Here is a 14766-nt window from a genome sequence, read left to right on the forward strand (position 1 = left end):
CCCTGCTGGTGTATTGAGCAGGGCAAAAAATTTGAGTTTTCCCCTGCTTTTTGTAGCAGTGCCTGGGAGGTGCGTTCAGCCGATGGCGACAAATGGAGCTTGGTGAGCTGCATCGCTCAGATCTCGCTGGCGGCACTGTCCTACCCCGGGGACGGGCCTTTCCCAGTGTGCCGGGGAGCAGCAGGGCTGCGCCCAGTTATTTAGGATGCAAACGTCTTTGCTGCGGTAGAGCAGCCTCGTCGCTGTTGTGTGCTGGAGCAGCCGCTGCATCCTTTTTTATTATTTTCTTTTTCTTGTTTTAACCTCTCCTTGCTCTCGTACAAGCTCTCTCGTGCCCCTTCACTGCCACATCTGCCTCCGCCTGGCCGCGGTTAGGAGGGGAGCTGCCGGGCCTGCCTCACCGGGTGCAGGCGCTGCCGGTCCCCTGCCCATCTGTTACATCGTCTCCTTTGTGTTGTGACACTTTCCTGCTTGGAGAAGGATCAGTCTAACAGGCTGGAAGGAAGCCGGCTGTGCTGGCAGCTGCCTGCGCTGCCCACTCCTGCTGCTGGCCCTGCCTCTCCTGCCCTCCATTCCGACAGGAGCTGTCACAAGAGCAGCAGCGGGGGAGACTGTGGAGTTGCATTTTCCCCTCCCGGAGGGGACATCGTCTGTCTGGGTGATGTTTGTGACAGCCTAAGGAAGGAGTGAGGAAGGCTTTGACCTTTCATCGGGGTAAGGCACTGTTTTAATCGGAGCTGGCATCGCATCCGAGGCAGCCAAAAGCTTAATTCTCCGAGCTGGAAGCAGAGCAGGGGAAGGTGCCGGCTCACATCCCCACCTGAGCTTGCCGGCTGCCCCGGTCTCCTTGAAGCCTGGCTCAAGCCATGACAAAATGCCAGTTTGTCTTGTTGGGAAGCCAAGCCAGAGTGGTTTTCCTTGCCAGATAACAGCATGGACCTCACCGCGATGACATCCGAATGCTTCTCCATTGCAAATTAGTTGTTTCTAGCAGCCCGGGGATGGGGAAAAAAAAAAAAAGAAAAAAGTAACAAAGCTCAATTTTTGCTGCCAGGGTTATTGTTTGTGTGGAAGGGATGGGCACCGCGTTTGTGTTGCATCTGGGGGCATGGCTGTCCCCAAACACATCCCCGCTTAGTTTCAGCGCATGAGGACAAAGCTCAGTGGCAATTCTCCTGGGAGATTTCCTTGAATCTGGGCAAAGCTTCCCCGAAGCCTCTCTCAAGCATTGCTCAGAAACCTCCCTTCAACAGCTGATGGCTGTAAGAGCGCAGAGGAGCGGGCAAAGGGACACGTCGCAGCGTGAGACAAGAGTCCTTAAATCTGTGAGTGGAAAGAGAAGGGGACCCTGGGGCCGTTGCCTTATTTTTAGCCCTTTCCTAAAGGTTACCCACGTGATGTTTGATCTTTGCCAGCTGATAGAGCCGAGGAGCTTCCTCATTGCTTTTGGGGTCTGGGAGGAGCAGGCAGGCATGTTAAATATGAGGCTTACAGCCCTGGAGGTACTACAGTGTTGGTGGTGGGGGATCAGAGCATGGAGCGAGTGTGAACTCACTGCCTTTCTCCTGCCAAAAACCCCGTGGTGGTCTGACACGCCACTTCCGGACAGTCTGGCCCTGCTGGCCCTGCCCATTGCTGTTTCCAGCCATTGCAAGGAGGGGGCTTCTTCCCCATCCTTGGGCAGATGGGGTAAGTCTTCTCCCACACAGGGTGGCAGAGGACATGGTAGATCTCCCAGACCTTGTAGGAGAGCATCTTCCAAACTTCACAGCTCAGGGTGAGAACACTGTCTGAAAACAGACACTCCAAGTAATGCCCTGTTTTGCCCTTTTGCTTGGCCTCCGTTTTAATTATCTCATTTTTGCTGGTGGAAGAGTTTCTGAGGCGGCCTTTTGTGTCCTGTGGGCTGCAGGGTGGCAACTGCTGTGCCTAGACATCGGCAGCGCCTGGTTCCTCCTCCCAGTTTCCACTTGACTGTGGTGGCAGTTCAGTTCGCAGATCTATGGCACAGGGACCTGCAAACCCTTACTCACATTTTCTTTTTGCGTGTGTTATGGGTTTGGTGCATTGGTCTTCCTTCTCAAGCTCTGACAGGAGCACGGCTGACCCACAACTCAAGCTGAAGGAGGAGGCCCGGTTTCAGGGAGGCTGGGTTGTCCTGGCGGGACATCCTGAGGGAAGCAATTTTGTAACCTGCCTCTCCTGGGAAAAGCGTTGTTGGACTCTGTTGAGCTGAAATTGAGAATTTTTCTTGGTTTGAAGAGAAGGTGATAGTCTCTGACTGCTTTGGAGCCATTTTCTTTGGACAAGTGGCTGCTTCTCACCTCACACGGGCACTTACTGGCAGCTTTTGGAGCAGTGCCCAGAGCAGGACCGGTTTGGAGCCTGGTGGATCTGGTCCCCACCAGGGCCGAGATCTGCTGTGTGCTGTAGCTGGGCTGGAGCAACGCAGATCTCCCAGGGACTGCAGGGGCTGTGCTTCACCCACGGGGTGACCCCAGGCTTGGTTCCCTGGAGGGACAATACCAAGGGACCCGGATGAGGTTCCACCAGCTCTGGTTCCATCCACCTCACTGGGATTTCACTGCGATGGGCTCTGCCTGTCCATCCCCCTGGGATCAAGCTCTGATCCCTTTGCTTCCCCTCCTGATGGTGTGACCATGGTGGCTGCCCATGTCCCTCCTGAGGGATGCAGGGGATGCTCCCCAGGGACCAGGTCCACCCTTCCCAGCTCCTCTGAGGCAGTGCATTGCCCTCCTGGCTTGCTCACTGTGCCTGGCTTTTGGCTTCTTCTGCAGGAGTTGCCCAAATCCCATGTTCTGATGTTCCTGCTCCTCTCCCAGGTGGGAAAGCAGAGCTGGCAGTGAAGCCACTGAGGGCTGTGAGGGACAAGGAGAAGCAGCTTTTGCTTTGGGTCCCACCGGAGCAGCTGGCCTGGTCTCCCTGAGGTCCTGCCTGGTGACAAAGGCAGCATGTCTCTCCCAGATGGTGGCCTTGGAGGCCATCAACCTGGCACTTTGAGAGAACAGAGCAGTCAGTCCCCGTCACCTTCTGTGCCCCACTACTTTATCATCCCCAAGATGGGGGCTTATTGTCCCCGAGCCTGGCTTTCCACCACGCCGTGGAGAGACATGTCCCTGACACGGTGCTTGACAGTCCCCCATCTCCTTGGAACGTGTTGACACGCATCCTGCGGGCGAGCAAAGGGATCGGTTTCCCCCTCGGTAGCGGCGGGCGAGTGCTGGATGTTAATTTACTCTCCTCCTCGCTGCATTTCCCCTGCTCCAGCATCTCTTTGCCGCGTTGGACACGCTTGCCCCCGGCTCCCCGGTGTCACGCCTGCGGAGGGGAAGCCACAGCGGCTGGAAACGCCTGGCTCCTCAAGCAGGATAATTGAATGTGACAGGAACACACTAACTAGGAGACCTCGCTGCCTCCAGCTGATTTGCATTGCAAATAGCATTTAAAAATAAAGAGTGATGAGGGTTTGTTATGGGTTTTTTTTTCTTCTTAATCCCCTCTTTATAGGGAAGCTGGATGCAAAGATCCATCAGGGAGCAAAGAAGGGGTTAATGAAGCAGAAAGCGATGGGGTGAGCCACGGGGGAGCTGTGCCATTCCCACGCATGGTCCTCCACTCTGGAAAGCGGGCGCAAGATGGATCCCAGAGCGCTTTTAGGTATTGCTTTATCTGTTGTATTCCAAAAACATTAAAAGACACGTGTTTTCACCGACCTCTCGCCCAACAACCCTGTGCTTCCCAGGAAGTCACACGCCATGGATGAGGGTGGGTGGGAGATGGAGCTTGGTGGGATGGGAGTCAACCAAGTGCTGGCATCTCCTGTGAGTGTCGGATCCCAGGACAGTGGGATCCATCTCGGCAGGCAGGAGGTAGCTCCATCCTGGCTTTGGCAGCGTCTCCCTCCCCAAAATGTGCCCCGAAGTGTTTTGGCTGGATGGGGTCAGCCATGTTGCGGCGCTGTCCTCGTAGGGAAAGAGCGAAAAACGGGGGACGAGGTGGAGATAGCTCCCACCAGCTGGAGAGCTCAGGGATGGCGGGAACTTGGGGTGAGAGGTGGGCTCTGCTCCTGCTCAGAGGCTTTCCAAGCTCCTGGCATTGCCAGGAAGTGCCCAGACTCACATCTCTCTCTCCTGATTTGACGAAAGCTGCCCCTCGCCTCCAGCAGCTGTGTGCCTGAGTGAAAAACCTGCTCTGTCTTCTCCATGAGATTAATTTCTCCTTTTTCTTTAATCCTTCATATTCAGCATCTCCCCACACGGCCGTGTCCACACACTCCACAGCCGTGGTTGCTGGGCTGTGAGCCTTCCCTGCCACGTTGCTCCAGGCTCTGCCTCTCTGGGGTTTAAGTGCTCCTGGTTCCCTGGAGCCTCTGAAGGGGACAGAGTGACCCCCGAGCGCTGCCATTGTCTCTCCTCCTCCCCAGGGACATGGTGGGGAGCAGAGCAGGACTGCCGGCTCCTTGGTGCAGTCACTGCTTGCAGGTTGTCCCAGCCTTCCTCCTCAGTTCCTACCCCATCAGAGAGGAGGAGGAGGAGGGTGTGAAGCCTTCGCCCTAGCTGAAGCTCAGCAGCTGGACGCTGCAATGCTGGTGTTTGCCCTGGGAGTCATCTTCCGGCTCCTCTTCTGTGGGATCTTGGGGATGCTGGAAGTGGTGGATCTGGTGCCTGCCTGCGTCATTCCTCATTTGGAAAACCCTCACGGGTGTTTCAGCCCCAAATTGCCCAGGCTTGGCACAGAGGTGGTGGTATGGGAGCTGCTGTTCTGCATGACAGAGGAAGATGGGCTTCTCCTGCTTCTTTCCTCCTCTAGCTGCGTCCCCGCCATTCTCCCAGCCTGTCCCCATCCCTCACGTCCACCAGTAGGGTCCCAACCAGCTGTGACTGGTAACTTCCCTGCACGTTTCTCTTCTTGTATCATGGATGTCCTCCTTTCTTGGGTGGATGTGCCTTGAGAGTGAGGGGAAATGTCTGTGGTGCCCGTAGGTGCGGAGCTGGAGAGGGATAGGGGAGCATCCCGGGGTCCTGGTGCCATGGGGAGAAGGAGACAGGAGAGGACTTGGCCTTGGTGGCCGGGTGGGAGGGGCAGGACATTGAGGTTGCTTTGCCTGAGCTGCCTGGAGCACCTCTCCTGGAGGTGGAAGGGGTTGTCTTCTCTGCCAGAAGCAGTCAGCCCCAAGGCAGTGCTTGTGTGATGAAGGTGAGGGAGATGCTTTTCCAGGCAGAAGACAGACACATGGAGGAGGAGCCTCTGGTTACGTGGTGGATAATGTCTTTCACAAAACATCACTGATGTCTCTGCTGCCCTGCACCTCACTGGCATGGCCTGGGATGGGCAGGATGCTCAGGACGGGGTGGAGAGGCACCCAGGGCTTTCCAGCTCCTGCTCCTTATCCCAGAAGCACAGCACCATGGGACAAGGCCATGTCAGAGTGGGACGAGGGGACTGCAGGGCTCATATCCTGCCTGTCACACCTAATGCCCCTCAAAATCCCCTCCTGTGTCCACCTCTGTGAGAGCGGCAGCTGCTCTTTGTCACCTCCCTGTCCTCACAGCTCACACCTGCATGTCACCTGAAGGTGTCATTCCCGAGGCTTCCACATTCTCCATTGATTCCCGCGGGGCTGGTGGCTGCAGCGCTGGGGTCCAGCAGCTCCGGGCAGGTTGGGTGACAGGCACCGCTCATGGTCACGGCAAAACACACCATGGCAGGGGGGCCGAGATTGTGTCCGATGAAGCTGCCTTGCCCTGCGGTGGTTTTTATTTTCCTCCTGTATTAATGACATTGTTTACGGTTTTGCCGGGGAACGAGCAGGCTGGTGCACCAACCCATCCCTGGTTTGTTCTGTGTTCCCAGCAGAAGCTGGTCTTCCCACCTTGGGGAGCATCATTCCTGGTCCAGGATGCGCTGAACATCAGCATTGAATGCCCAGAACACCTTTTACCCAATCCTTGAAGAAATTTCAGTAAAAACTGACCTGAATTTGTTAATATAGGTCGTCTTGTGTCCCACCAGCGTTGGTTTGGGCCGTGTGAGGACAGTTTATCCTCTTCATCGTCATGAGGAAGAGTTTCTCCTCCTCATCTCGTTGGGGATAAATCAACATTGTTCTCATCCCTCTCTTCCTCCTGGCTCCCCTCCCGCCTGCCGCAGCCCCAAACCCCAGAGAAACGGGGTGATGGCACCCAAACCCCAGCCCTTCACGACATCCCACTTCCTTTGCCGGGGACTTGGGTCTCACATTGTCCTCATCTTGGGGCACAAAGCATCGGAAGCAATCAGCGTCTCCTTCTGCATCCTCCGGACCTTGTGCTGAGGAGGAGACCTGCCGTCTCCCTGGGGGCGGTGGCACCTCTCCAGGCTGGGTGGAGGGAGGTGGTGGTCCCACTCCATCCCCTTGGCTGCAGGACCGTGTTCCGGCTCCCAGCTCCCCGCTGCTGGGGTGCCACCTTGGGTGGTGCGCCCCGTCCTCCTTGGGCACAGGGTGCCTTGCGTGGGGCTGGTTTTGGGGTGTCCTGGGGCCGGAGCTGGGACAGACCCGCTGACCTGGGCTGAAATGCCCTCCCCGGCCAGCGCGGGGACATCACCGGGGCTTTGGGGCAGGAGTGGAGGGTTTGGGGGATGTGCCACCTCCCGGGGACCAGAGGGATGGGGTTCCGGGGACTTTGTGCCAACGCCGTGAGCCGATCCGGCGGCCGGTGCTGATGCCGGCGCCCCCGAAAGCCCAGCGGGGGTGGGGGTTCTCACACGACCCCCCCCAGCGTGTGAAACACCCCCAAAAATGTGTCCCCCCCCTCCTTTCCCAGGTGACACCGCGGCGGCTCCAGGACAAGACTCCGCTCCGGGCTTTTCTCCCGCGCCCCGGATCCCGATCCGCTCTCCGCGTTTTCCGGCCGCGGCTGCCGGGCCCTGGCGCCCCCTTTGTGCGGCCCGCGCCGGTTTTTCCTCCCTCCCGCTCCATGCTCCAGCCGCCGCGTTTTGCGTCGCGCCCGCGCAACCCCGCTCCGCCTGCCGGGCGGGTTCCGGCTCCGGGCTGCTCGTGCCGCCGAGGCGAGCCGAGTCGAACCGAGCGGGGCCGGGCGGAGCCGAGTCGGGCCGAGCCGGGCCGAGCGGAGCCGAGCGCCGTCCCCGTCCCGCCCCGTCCCGCCCCGCCCCGCCCCGCCCGGCGGACACCGGCGCGGCCTGCGCAGCGCGGCCCACAGGCGCGGGCGGCATGGCGGCCCCGGCGGCCGGCCCCTAGCTGCCGGCGGAGGAGCGGACGACCGGCCAGGCGGCCCCATGGAGGAGACTTAGGGCCGCCCGGGACGGGAGCGGAGCCGGGTGAGTGGTGGGCCCGGCCCAGCGGTGCGTGCGTGCGTGCGTGTAGCCGTCGGATAGGGACCCCCGCGGCCGTTGGGCCTGGCCCCGGCCCCCCCGGTGGCCGTTGGACCGGGGTCTTTTTTCCCCCCGCAGCCGTTGCGGCCCGGCCTCCCCACCCGGTGGCCTTCCTCCGCGGCCGTTGGTGCCGGGACACCCCCCTCCTCACCCTCCCCCGACGCTTTAGGCCCTCTCCGTGGCCGGGCGCCGCCGCCGTGCTCCGGGGACGCCCCCCCGTCACCGTTGGGACGGGGCTGTGTGGCCCCCCCACCTCCAGTGACTGTTGGGGACGGGCTCCCCCCGCCTGTGGTGGGAGGTAGGAGCCTGTTCCCCTCCCCCCCAGGGGTGCGGGGTCACCCCCCGGCCACCGCGGGGGTCACCTTCTTTGCGGGGGGGAGACCCGCGGGGCGGGTGGGCCCAAGGGTCCCCGATCCCCCCCCCCTCAGCGGGCTCACGGTGTGCGTGGGTTGCGGACCCCCCTGTTGCGGGGGGGCTTGGGGGCTCGGCCCCCCCGCGTGTCCCACTGCCACGGTACGTGAGGGGGGCGTCACGGAGCCCCCACGGCGGGGTGGGGATCCCCCGTGTGTGGGGTCACCGGCGGGGCAGGTTTTGGGGTGAGAGTTGGGGCTGGGGGGGACGACACTGTGGGTCTGGGTTAGTGGCAGGACATGGTCCCCGAGGGGGCACCTATGTCCATAGGGGGTATGGGGGGGGGTGTCCCCTTCTCGACCCCCCCCGTCTGTGCACAGGAAGGGTTTGGGGAGCGTGACGGTGACCCGCCGCCGTTTCGACACCCTGCTCGTGGGGGTGACACAGCGGGTGACAACGTGGCCAGGCTGCGGGTGGGATGAGGGGCAAGGACACGGCCCTTGTGTCCATGGGGAAGGTCACTGGTTCAGGGCTGCTCCGCCAGCCTTGGCTCCCCTCCACCTCCCAGCAACCCGCTTTTTTCCCCCTTTTCTTTCCTTCCCTCCCCATTCTGGGAAGGCCCTTTCCCTTGGAGGAGATGTCGGACACTCACATTTTTCATGGCTCGCACCGAAGAGCTGACGGGCCCTTTTTTCCCCCCTTCCAGAAGAATTAAAGATGCCGCCGGCATCGGGCTCTCAGGCTCCGGTGTGCGCAGGGGCGGCACGGGTGCTCGCAGCCTTCCTCGCCTGGACATCCTCAGGAAAACCTATTTCCACGCTTTGTGCGATGACTCTGGCATTGGATTATGCTGCACATTTCTAGCTCTTTGTTGGCGGTACGCGACCGCACATGCACGGCACTCGAAAAATCCAGTCCGCTTATTTCATTGATTAGCTCTTGACCAGAAATAATTTATAATTTATTGTTTTGAAGCCGTTTTGGTCTGGAAACAAAACATCCTTGCCCTTTTATGCCCCGATTCATCTGGCAGTGTTTTCCCCTCTCCCCGCGGGGTAGAGCTCGCTGAGGAAGGGAGACGTGCACGGCACCAGGAGCGCGGCCGTCTCGGTGGTGCAAAAGGACAAGGATTTAATGTTTCACCTAAACTGGCCTCGCGTTCAGGACGAGGGCTGCGAGCCAGTTAGAACCACCCGAGGAAATTAATTATCAAGCAAGTTGTAATGATCTGTAATTGAGTATGGCCAGGACGTGGGGATTTTTTTTTTTTATTCCTTTTTTTCAAGCTGGGCGCTTGGACCTGATTTCCAGTGGAGGGTCTCTGTGTTTTGTAAGTTGCCATTAGGCTGCTCATTAGCCGGAGGGGCTGGCGCCTGCACGGATATGCACGTAGATGTCACTTAATGCACGTGTTATCCTGTCGTGGCGGCGTCCTCCGCGTGTGCCGAGAACGTGTTATTTTTTTGAGGGCTGCTGAAAATAAGGGACACTCGTCCGCCCGTAGCCCCGTGCCACAGGCTGGGTGGCAGCTGCAGATAATGTCGCTCCTTCTCTGCGGTTGCGAGGTGGCAAAGTCCCCTCATCCCCACTGTGCCCGGCTTGTGGGACGTCTGCTTCTGCTGCCTCTAAAGCTTCTCCCTTTAAATCATTAGGCTGGCTGAAAACACGCCTTTTTCGGGAAGAAAGGGCTCACAAAGTCTAAAGGCGGTTGAGGGGTTCTCGTGCTGGGCTGGAGCTACCGAACAGCTTCTGTATCTTTATTATGTATGAACAAGGAGGAAGGGCCAGAGTTCGCTCCGTCTGGTTTACTCTCTTTGAGAACTGGGCTGTGTTGAATCAAAATTTACGTCCAGATTATGGTATCTTTTCAATTTTAACTGCATAAATTAAAAAAAAAAACAAAACAGAAGCTGCCTCATCTTTCTAGCACTTCCACACGGGTGTCCCTCTCGAAGCAAAGTCGATGTCTGTGAGTCGTGTCCATGGTTGGAGATCCACGACCGGGATCGCTCTTCTGGGGCTCAGCCACCGAAGAAAGGCATTTGGGGACCGACGCTGCGAATTACTCAGTGTTTCCTGGGTTCATGGAGGAGCTGGGCCCTGTCGCGATGCTCTCGACCTTGGCCGGGCCGGGAGCGGGATGCACCTCGCAGGTGGCAGGACTCCCGTTGGGATTAGGGCCTCTGGGTGCTGATGCAATAGTAGTCCCAGATGTAATGCAATAAGCTTCTTTGTCCCCTTTATCCGGAGTATTATGTAAATAAGATGGTATTTCTGGTCCCAGGTACGCTCTTTGGGGGATGTGTGATGGCGTATGCGTGCAGCCGTGCCCTCCCAGTGTTGACACTGCTGCTTCTGGCCGGCTTCCCCAGCTGGAGGCAGGGACCTCGCAGATGCTCACTCCCCTCCGAAAGGAGGTGAGGCCGCAGGTGACCTTGCCAGGGGCTGGTGACAGTTTAACCGTGCTTGGTTGCTTGTACACAGCGAGCGGATCGGCTTTAGGTAGTCCGTGGGACATGGGGTGGTTTCCCCCCAAGTTCAAGGTGAGGTCTGAGTTTATAGTTGCAGTTTTGCTGCAGAATGTGGACTGATGTTTCCCCAGCCTCTGGTTTGCGGGAGTCGCAGGTCTGTTCCCAAACCTGCCGTGTATTTCTTCACAGCTGATGATGGGTTGGGGAGAGACTTTTTAAGAAGTACCAAAGTCCCCAAAGAGCCTGGAGATGGCCTAGGGCTGTCCGCAGTTCTCCCGTAACGCCTCTTCTAGTGGTTCACGGGCACAGGTCAAGCGCCTGTGGGCTCTCTGGGGATGGGGATGCTGGTCCCTTCCCCACGGAGCTTGCCTGCTTGTTTGGGACAGTCATCATTTGGATGCTTGCGCTGCAGTGGTGGTGGCAGCCAGAGGGAGGATGATGCTGTTGTGCGAGGGTATCTGACTCCAGCAGGATTTTGGGGACATGGGGTGTGTTGAGGAGCTCATTGGGGTGTGAAGGATCTTTTGTAGGATCAAGGGTGGGTAGATGAGCCGGCTCAGAGCAGGCGGCTGTCTCTTGGGACCTCATCTGTGCCTGTGTGTAGCTACTGAACTGGAGCTTTGGCCACCCCACCCTCAGAGGAGGAAAGGGTGCTGCCTGGTTTCGGGGAAGGGAAGAAAAAACCATCCCAGTGGGATGTGGCTTCTTTTGCCACATCATTGCATTGAAAATGCACTTTTCTTACTAAGGAGGATCAGTGCCTTGTGGTGTGATGTGGTGTCAGAGGAAGGAGCGAGCCTTTGCTCCGGTCTGTCTGGGAAACTTGCTCTGTGACTCCAGTTCCTTCTGTGATTAATTTTTTAAAAAATTCATATGACTTCATTAAAGGAAACACCTATTTAACTTCTGGGTTTTGGTGGAAAAAAGATCAGTTTTTGCGTTGAAACCAAGAGGTTGTTTTGCTGTGGCTGCAGCTGAGTGTCCTTCGCGTGCACAGAAATTACTGACGTAGCTGCCTCAGCATCAGCTCAGATGTTCTGTGTGTGCAGAGAGAGGGTATAAAATGATGCCAGTGCATTTTTGTGGATGAATAAGGATAATTTCAGGAGAATCTTAGTATTTTGTATTTAATCATTAAATGCTGAATTTAATCCATAAACAAGAAAATTAATTGTATAAGACAATGAAGAAAAATGAAAGATACTGTCGCCCCTTTATGCCGCTTCTTCCCCGAGGACACTGTGGGCACAGAAGGGTTTTGCGGCATCGGATTTTCCCTCTGAGCCGTTCCTGGGCTGGGGCTGGAAGGATGATATATTTGTCCAGCGCTACATCACGTGCGACGTCTTTTCTCTTAGCGTGGCTACACCGATTTATTGATAACAAAACAAGGCAGTTTGAGAATGATTTTAATAAATTTGCTGAGCCTGTTTGTGGTTTTAATTAAATGGAGCGTTCCTGGCTTGAGCGAGTCCAAAGATTTGGCTGGGGGTGATCCCTGTGCTTCTCTGAGGGGAGAGAGGGTGGCTGGGGAGGAGTCTGCTTTGCAGCTTTTAAAGGAGTGAAAATGAGGTGTGTAATGACTTCGCTGATGTTAACCCGCCATGGATCCAATTGGAGAGGTAGAGGCTTACACATCTCCGTGAGAATTCCTGCTCCTGCCCCAAAGATAGCGTAGCTGATGCCATGGGGAAGTTGCTTGTCCTGAAGATTTTTGGGGCTTTTCTCACCTAATCTGTGCCTTCCCTCTGTACCTATCGCCACAAGTAATTAAAAGTGAACTACAACTACCAAAATAAGCCAAGTACACTTTGATGACTGACTCTTGCTGGTTTTTATTGTATTCCTTTACATGCTGGCTAATTCACAAAATTCGGCAATTTGCAATGGGTCATTAGCGTGAATTAGCAACTTTCTGATGTATATCATAGCTTTGCAAATGTGCTTTATTAATCTGGGAAATACACCTATTTATTATCCCTCCTGGGGAAAAAATAGAAGGGATTTCTTGGCGTGGTGCTGACTGCGCCTGCATTTGTCCCTGTCTGCGTACGCCTTCCCTCCTCCTTCACTTTGCAGGCTGGTTGGTTTTTCCCAAAGCGTTCGTTCCCAGGCTGATGGTTTGACAGCAAGAGAGATTACAGCCCGTGCGAACGTCCTCTGCTGCAAATGAAGCCTTAGCTCGTGTAGCCAAGGTGCCCTAATTGGTTATTGAATGGAGGGAATTAAAGACATTAATAGGTGAAGTGTCGGGCTCTTTCATTTTTGGAGCAGCAGAGAGATGTTTGTCCTCTTCTGAAGCCTGGGAAACGGCCAAGGCTGCCCGCGTGCTCTTCTCTTGAAAGGAAGAATAAAGCCCAGAAGCTCTCCCTTCCCTGGGAGTGACCTGAGAGGAGCAAGGGAGTGTCTGTCGGTCCTCTCCAGAACTGCACTGCTGCGTCCCGCCGTCCTCTTGAGGCAGGACTGTGCCTGGGAGCCTCCGCTCGACTCCGGTGCTCTTCCTTTGGATGGAGAAGACAGAAATGAGACGTTGACTTCGGCACGGAGCCCTCTCTGTGTCTGCCAGCGCAGCCGGTGGTTTCCCTTTCCTGCTGTCCCTCCGTGGAGTGGGATCTGTGTGGCTGCAACCATGAGAGCCCCAGCTTGGGACTGGGACCACCGTGGGGTGGGGGAACCAGGGTGGCCGGGAGCGAGGCGAGGAGTCCCACTGCTTCCAAAGCCTTAAGGGAAGGGTACAAATGGCCGATTGAGAGGCACCCACTCTGCTCCCACCAACACCGGGAGCTGGGGCTGCTGCCGGAACTGCGGGTGCCTTTCTGTAACCCTACTGACAGCCTTGGGCAAGCAAGGGGAAAAGGGCGAGCTCCTTTTTTTCGGGCACTTACTCCAGCGGTTATTTATGCCCATTGCTTGTCTTTGGTCTTCGCCAGCTCTTCTTTCTTCCCACCTCCGTGACTGATGCTTCGGGGATCTTTCCCGGTCACATCCATCTTGCTGCTTCCTTTCGCTGTTGGCAATCTCCCAGCCTGCACGGAGCTTTATCTGAAATTTGTAAGCCTTTTTGGTTATTTTTACATGCTCTCTACTCTCTTCTAGGTTGCACATGAGGACAGGCCACTGGTTCAGATAGCTTTAAACCTCTCGTAAATCAGTTCGTTTCTGTGTTGGGGTTAGTAAGGGTGTAACCAGACCAGTTTTAAATCTGCACGGCTGCTCTGCTTTCCCGGTGGAAACCAGCTCTCTGCTGGAGGGACAATCAACCCCCAGGTTTGTCCCTGTGGGAAGCATTGTGTTGCAGAGCTTGGTGCCAAACGAATTTGCTCAGATGTCCCGTTCTGAGTGTTTAATGTTATTTTTGGCACCAGCCAGTGGCAGCGTGGCTGGCTGGGTTCAACAAGACCGAGCGTTGTGGTGGTAGGAGAGTGGCCGGGACGTGGCTGGTGCCTCCGATGAGCCGTAGCCCGCTGGCTGGTCTGGCTTCGACTCATCCAAAGTGCTTCCCAGTTAATCCTGGCCGCTTATTGCTCACGGGGTTGTTTTTTGCCTTTGCCAGCGGTTGGTGTGTCAGCCCTGGGCAACCAAACCTGGTGGCAATGCCTCTGCGCTCCCTGCCAGCTACGCGCCAGGTACCGGTGATGCCGTGACACCTGTGGTCATGCAGGGTGGCACCTGGGGATCACGGGACAAGCCAGGGATGCAGAGTTTGGGGTGAAGATGGGGCTGTAATTCTAGTTATTGTTAAGCCATCGCATGCAGGTCTGGGCATGGCAGTTAGACAGTGGTGTTGTCTTCCAGCGTGTAGGCATGATGGTGAGGGGTGAGTCCCAGTTTGGTGTGTCTGATTTGGGATGGGTCTGGGAGCTGAGCTTGCAGGAAGGAAGCCGTCTCTGTTGTTTTACCCACCGAATGTGTTTTCTCCCACACGTGTGGGTTTTTCAGTTCCTCTTTCCCAGGACAGCTGAACGTTAAGAGCCCTGGGCACCAGTTTATGGTGCTGGGGTTGCTGAGAAAGCTCCTGGCCGTTTTCAGCTGTCAGAGATTTTGGAGTCTGCAAGGTCATGCTTGCTGGAAGAGGTCTAACCTGGTGTTTTCAGATACAGCCAGCCAGTGTCCAGAGGCACAGCCAAGCCTGAGCCTTGCTGCTACCTGCACGTCTTGGTAGATGATGATGATGAGATACCTGCTCATCTCCACAGCAAGAGGCTTAGGAAGGGGGTGTGCCTCACGCAGGATGGTGCCGTGAGAGTCGTAACGAAACACGGACACGGCTCTCATCTGCCCTAGATGTGCTTGATGCTCCTTTAGTCCATGCTGCTGCTTTATCCCACTGCTGTGACGTGTCCTGCAAACCTGGCTCCTGCCCAGCATGAGGTCTGTCAGCTCTCCATAGGAGGACTGTGCGCGTGGGCAAGTTGCTGGACTTAAAGGGCAGCTACAAAGAGGATGGAGGCTCTCCCTTCACAAGGAGCCACACATGGAGAAGTCAAGGGGCAACGGATACAAGATGCTCCAGGAGACGTTGCATCTCAACATAAGAGAAATTTTTTACAGT

At 56.6% G+C, this 14766-nt stretch overlaps 1 protein-coding gene across 1 annotated transcript in view; it reads left to right on the forward strand.

Annotated features, from left to right (window-relative positions):
• The window catches only part of TRIP4 (thyroid hormone receptor interactor 4), a 33417-nt gene extending 29685 nt beyond the window's left edge, over positions 1-3732 (forward strand). Inside the window, exon 13 of the mRNA XM_074155864.1 lies at positions 3529-3732. Within this exon, the coding sequence (XP_074011965.1) occupies positions 3529-3596 (68 nt within the window). The 3' untranslated portion in view covers positions 3597-3732. The remainder of the gene's footprint in view (positions 1-3528) is intronic.
• Positions 3733-14766: the final 11034 nt, after the last annotated feature.

The sequence above is a fragment of the Numenius arquata genome, chromosome 11, assembly GCF_964106895.1.
Source record: "Numenius arquata chromosome 11, bNumArq3.hap1.1, whole genome shotgun sequence".
NCBI lineage: Eukaryota > Metazoa > Chordata > Aves > Charadriiformes > Scolopacidae > Numenius > Numenius arquata.